At 38.5% G+C, this 6,630-nt stretch overlaps 1 protein-coding gene across 1 annotated transcript; it reads left to right on the forward strand.

Annotated features, from left to right (window-relative positions):
- Positions 1-801: 801 nt before the first annotated feature.
- On the forward strand, positions 802-4,138 carry LOC141483396 (uncharacterized). Its single transcript, XM_074178047.1, has 2 exons — positions 802-3,428; positions 3,493-4,138. Exons 1-2 carry the CDS (start codon positions 3,277-3,279, stop codon positions 4,136-4,138), a joined length of 798 nt encoding a protein of 265 aa, XP_074034148.1. The 5' UTR covers positions 802-3,276.
- The last annotated feature ends 2,492 nt before the right edge of the window (positions 4,139-6,630 follow it).

Raw genomic sequence — 6,630 nt, forward strand, 5'->3', positions numbered from 1 at the left:
TGTCTGTTCGTATCGGCATCTGTTGATGTATCCAACTGAGAGATTGAGTTGGCGCATGTAACTGAGAGGTGGGGATGGCTATGTCGTCTTGACGGATACGATCAGAGTGTATTTAAGAAGTGGACGAGTGTTGGTTGCATTAGTTTACATCAGGTGAGTTAGTGAGAACATATCATAGAAAATGTATTCCTGTGACTGTGGTAAATCTTTCACTCGTAGTGATAATCTTCGTCGGCATCAGCTCCAGAGTTGCCAAGGAGGACCTGCAGTGAAACGGATGAGAGTGGATACTGCAACACCTATGTATACGTGCAATTGTTGCAATGTTACAATTCCTATGACCCAAGCGAATTCTCACCGAAGAAGCATAAGTCATAAAAATAATGCATGTATTCAAGTATCTGATGGTGTTCAAATGATAAGGAATGCATTCAATTGCCGCATTGCAATATACAGGGTGGAGAGTTCGGTTGTATCCACTGACTACATGTCATTTTTCAATGAGATTAGGCAGAAGGTCATTGAATTATTGGAATCGACCATTAGAATCCATAAAAGCATTAAGGTGAATATGGAAGTTTTTGGGAATTATATTCTTCAGACTCAAGATTTGAGGGACATGAAATCATTCAATTCCCAAAATAAAATAGTGGACCTATCTTCCGATTTAAATGCCGTTTTTGATGGATTCCGTGATGTAATTGTGGCTCAAACAACAGAATTCCAGGAACGTGACTCAGCTATTTATTTTTTAGAAATTTCAACGAGATTGAATAGTAATTTTTTTTATAATTTAGGTTGGACTTGTGAAAAAATAATGTTTCTCGAGGTGAACATTAATAAATACAGTCCACTGGAAGGACGTTCATATGTGAAGCTGCCTGAATGCATTCAATGGAAGAAAGCTGTTGTGAATGTCCGTAACGAAGATCAACACTGTTTTGCTTGGGCTATAACATCAGCATTATATCCTGCAGATGGTAGAGTGTCCGAACTTACATCATATCCACATTTTTCCAATGTTTTAGATGTCACAGGTATGGATTTTCCGGTTAAAGTTAATAGCAAGAGTATTGACAGATTCGAAGATAGGAATGATATTTCAATTTATGTTTACGGTTTAGAGAGTAAATTTGAGAAGGGCAAAATAAAGTATGAAGTGATTGGTCCATTGCGATACTCACAGAGAAGACTCCGGAGACATGTCAATTTGTTATTTATAACTGATGACACCGGTAATGGTCACTATTGTTGGATCAAAGATCTTTCAAGATTAGTTTCTATTCAACTATCAGCACATGGACACAAAAAATATTTTTGTGATGGATGTTTGATATATTTTTCTAACGAGAGGTTGCTTTTACGTCATAAGATGAATGATTGTAATCACGTTAGTACCACAACACCAAGCACCAATTTTAAGGTCAATATGGTAGGATGGTTGCGGAAAATAAATTAATGTTTGAAAACTTTGAGAGACAAATGAGGGTGCCATTTGTGGTGTATGCTGATTTTGAATCAGTGCTTGAACCGATTCACATGAATGAGCCGAATCCCGAAAGTTCATACACGATTAAAACATTCAAACATAGCCCCTATTCATTTGCTTATTTGATAAAATGTTCATATAATGATGCTTTGTCAAAATTTGTTACATATAGGGGTGTAGATGCTGCTCAGAAATTTGTGAGTAGCATTGAAGATGATTTGAAAGAGATACATGAAAATCATCTCAGATACCCTAAGCCAATGGATGCACAAACTGTCGAAGAAGAAAAACAGTTTATTGCAGCCAGAACTTGTGGTATATGTAATAAACCATTTTTTGATGGTGAAGTCAAAGTTAGAGATCGTTGTCATGTCACAGGGAAGAAAAGATCACATGCCGCTCATTCAAAATGTAATGTGAATTTCAAAATGCCTAATTTTATACCTATTATTTTTCATAATTTGAGTGGCTATGATTGTCATTTATTTATAAAAGAATTGTATAGGAATAAAGAGAAAGTTGATGTTATCCCGCAAACTAAAGAGAAATACATATCTTTCACGAAGCATCTCTTTACACACACCTTTACCGATAAAGATGGTAAGGTTAAGAAGAATTATCTCAAAATGAGATTTATTGATAGTTATAAATTTATGACTAATTCGTTGAAGAAGTTGGGTGCTAACTTGACCTCTGATCAATGTTTGGAGATGCATAAACATTTCCCACAAATTGAGAAATTCAATTTGATGAGGCAGAAAGTTGTATTTCCATATAGTTTCGTTAATGACATCGACAAATTGAATTATCCATCACTTCCGACAAAAAATCAGTTTTACGACACACTCAATTGTGAACATATATCGGAAACTGATTATGATAGGACTAGAAATGTGTGGAATTCATTCGAGTGTCAGAATTTGGGTGAATACTCTGATTTGTATTTGAAGTCGAATGTATTGCTGTATGTGATATTTTTGAAAACTTCCGCACCACAAGCTTAGAGATATATAACTTAGATCCAGCACAATATTACACTGCACCTGGATTATCTTGGGATGCCATGTTAAAGTATACGAATATTGAATTGGAATTACTAATTGACATTGATATGATTCACTTTTATCAAAAAGGTATACGAGGTGGAATTAGTCAGTGTAATAATCCCAATGAACCTTCCACATTCATTACATATTTAGATGCAACAAATCTATACGGTCATAGTATGTCATAACCTCTACCAACAAGTGAATTCACATGGTTGACACCTAATGAAATTCTCAATCTTGATGTGATGAATGTGAGTGTTGATAGTCCTTATGGGTATGTGTTTGAAGTGGACATTCATGATAAACATGATAAACATTCATGATAAACATGATAAGCATGATAAACATTCTGATCTTCCATTTTTAGTTGAAAAAATAATACCACCTCGTACACAATCGAAAATTCCCAGATTAATTCCAAATTTGAATGATAAAAGAAAATATATTGTTCATTATAGAAATCTACAGCAAGCCATCAAAAATGGGTCGATTGTAATGAATACACATAGAGTATTGAAATTCAAACAATCACGTTGGATGAAACCCTATATAGATCTCAATACTGAAATGCGTGATAGATCTAACAACAAATCTGTTGAAGATTTCTATAAACTAATGAATAGCTCGTTTTTTTTTTTCATTTTGCTCGTTTTTTTACGCTTTCCTCGTTTTTTTACGGTATTTCATATTGAACACACTAACCAAGTGAGCCCGATATTTTTATGAGCCGTCGTGCGCATGCGCGCCCACTCCACATTCCCACAACTCGCGCATGCATGCCTATACCCCAAGGAGAGCACTCCCCAACAATCAGTACGACGACTCAAGTCAAACAGAGCAGTCCAGTCCACTCCAGCTCAGTCCAGTCCGGTGAAGAAACAGAATTTTGAGTAAGTTAAAATTGTTATTTTCCTTTCTTTCTATCAACTATCTTTGTATCATTTTACGTTTCAGAATGGCATCCACACAGGAAATTAGCAACGCCGTGGCATCCATCATTCCAGTGGTCGATCAGGAGAAGGCAGCATCTTCAAGCGCTCGGGACCGCTCTCTCAGCCCTGAGTTATTCCAGGCGGACAGGCGAACAGGCGGACAATCTAGGCCGGTGGTGAAGGACAAGGTGGCAAGTTCGAGCGGTAAGGGCCGATCTCTCAGCCTTGACTTATTTGAGGCGGAGGACAGACCTGCAGCTAGGTCTGGTCCTATTGGCAAGTATAGAGTTGCTTGCAATAAGACTAGTCCTTATGCAGGTAGTTGGACGACCGCTCGTAAGAGCTTGAGACCCTCCACGCCACCCGCAGCAGCAGTAGTGGAACAACCCAGGGCGCCTTCTCCGGAGGAGCCTCCAGTCGTATTGACCCCATCGGAGGAGGCTCCCGTCGTATTGACCCCGTTGGCGGTGCCGCTTTCGCCGATGCTGGCAACACCGGCGAATCTTGGAGTGTTAGTGCCACAAGTGCCAGTGCGAGAGCCTATCGGAGAGGTGAGTGAAGAGATGGAGTCTTACCTACAGAGGTGTAGGGAAATTGATCTTGCTTCCCGAGCTATTTTGGCCAAGTTGGCTAGCAATTCCCGCCGACGGGCTGAAATTGCTAGCTAACGAAATGATCTTTTGAAACGATTGGCCGAACTAGATCGAGAGCACACATCTCTGGAGGAAAGCGATAAAGCAGAGACCTCTTCGGTAGAGTGATGTACAAATTCAAAAACTTTATTAGGAAAATTTTTTGTAGATAAATAAGTGAATAATAATGTAGATTGAGTGTGAATGAAAGATTAGGTTTAGGTTAGTTAGATATATTTAAATATGGCAGTTTTAAGTTTATATTTGTAATTTTAGAAACAAAAAAAAATAAAATGAAAAAAAGAAGTGAAATAAAGGGTGTACATTGTTTTGGTTTGGTACACATTGAACAATGCGATGGTTGGAGCATTTTTCTTCACTTCGTCTTATTATTATTTTCTTTTTTCATTTCAATTCCAAGCTCTTATAGACAAATACCTCACATCAATTTTTGTGTTCTCAAATCACTAGTAAATAATCTCTTTCATTGAATATAGCCTATTCCATTTTGCAATTCATTCCCGCTTCATCCCCACTCCTCCCCACTCCTCCCCACTCCTCCCCCACTACCTTTCAAAAGTATAAAAGTAGGAATTATATGTTGGAATATTCAGTTGATCACTCACCTCCATTATGGAACCTGACTCAACTAGTGAACCATATAGCGTTCAGGAGCCTCAGACACCATTTTGGATGCCGATTCATCAACCTTTAGTCCACTCGACGACGGCACCTCACGAGATTGCGTATGATGACATAATATACGATTTTAGACTTCAGGTGCAATTTGTTACCGGCAGTGATGAGGCGCACCTTTCGGACAATGAATATCCTGACCGCCAATCCGGATCCCGCCAATCCTGACGATTAGTGGGATCCGGATTGGGATGACATAGTGCCTGGGGATAGCGATAATGATGACGACGATGATGCTGCTGGCGATGACGCTAACGATGAGTCTGAGGATAGACGTCCTCCACCATCCCCAATCCTCATTGAAGACAATCCTCCACCATCCCCCATCCTGATTGATGATGAAGTCCTCAATTCAGATGATGATTTCTAATCATTTCCATCCTTTCCTTTCCTTCCACGGAGTACACACTTTTTGGTTGGTGTACACGAGACACTGCGAGGCTGGGGCAGTGTCTTCCTCCCTCGCCCTTATTAGTTTTTGCTCAGAGTTTCATGAAGATCGTCATTCTTGATGTTACCGAATATCAGACACTGAATTTTTCTACATTTACACGTCACCCCCTCCGTTTTATTTTTTCCAGTATAGTATCAATCCCAGTTCTACATCATTCTTCCACAATGTCTAGTACAGGACCCGTCCAGGTACATGAAATAGATTCAACGTCCGATCATTTCAGTACAAATTTCGCTCAATTTCTGCAGCGAATCTATGATCTTCCTGATGATTTCCCAGAACGAGTAGAACAAGGTATGCAGGAGGAAGTAGATGTAGAGTTTGAGATGGCTGTTGACTACAACAATCTAGATGATTATGCGGACGATGTGATTAGTATATCATCTGATTCAAATGATTATGACGACGACATCATGAGTATATCATCTGATTCAGATGATTATGAGGACTATATCATTAGTATATCATCTGATTCAGATGATTCAGATGACGACACCATCATTATTGTTTCTGATGATGAGGAGCGTTAGTTCATATCATTGCATGGATTAATGAAAAAAACAGCCCTTTTCAGGGCTACAATTGAAGACTGAAACAAAAAAACAGCTCTTTTCAGAGCTATCATTATACTTTCAAATAGATACAGGTTCATACCATTGTTAACATTATGTTAACATTATAGTCTCAAACAAACAAAATGCATGTAAAAGTACCATCATCCTACTCTGTTGTACTCATCATTATATGCATTCAATGATTGATAAAATGCCAACTTCAACTTTCATTTAAAGTAGTACTCATCATAGATATTCAATGGCTATCAAATTCCCAACTTCGACTTTTTAGTCAAAGAAGTACTCATCATATGCACAGATATTCAATGATTAACAAAATCCAAACTTTTTAGACAAAGTAGTCATTTGTCACATAATCTGTGAATTCTACTACTACTGTTTGTGTGAATTATGTAGCCCTGAAAAGGGCTGTTGTTTTTTTTGACCAGTAGGTCCACGGTTATTATGCCACAGGTTTGACATTGTTACATATAATGCATGTCGACACTCGGGTGAAGTTTGTGAGGGGCCTCTCGCAAACATCACACCAATTCTGTCCCATTTCCATAATAGAGACGGTATTGTGGGTATTGACATGATGATACCACCCTCCATTGTTATTTCTGTGTGAATAAAAACGAAAGCAGCACCAACATATTTTCTTGTTACCACCATCAATTGTGCTGATCAACACGTATGCATCCATTGCACAATATAAGTCCAATGGATCTTCTAATGTCTCACTGACATTGAGCATTCGCATACCGATCCTCAAAGCACCATCACCTTCAGTAGAATCAGCTACAATCCCTTCATCGTCTTCG

This window comes from Leptinotarsa decemlineata, unplaced genomic scaffold, assembly GCF_025532065.1.
Source record: "Leptinotarsa decemlineata unplaced genomic scaffold, Ldec_3_MD MMD2_tig00003348_RagTag_RagTag, whole genome shotgun sequence".
Taxonomy (NCBI): Eukaryota; Metazoa; Arthropoda; class Insecta; order Coleoptera; family Chrysomelidae; genus Leptinotarsa; species Leptinotarsa decemlineata.

What these genes read in the sequence shown, in the direction of transcription:
- LOC141483396 (XM_074178047.1), top strand. Translation starts at nt 3,277, where the DNA reads ATGCGCGCCCACTCCACATTCCCACAACTCGCGCATGCATGCCTATAC. An exon ending in GTGAAGAAACAGAATTTTGA is followed by an intron (nt 3,429 to 3,492) that starts GTAAGTTAAAAT and finishes TTTACGTTTCAG; the next exon opens with AATGGCATCCACACAGGAAA.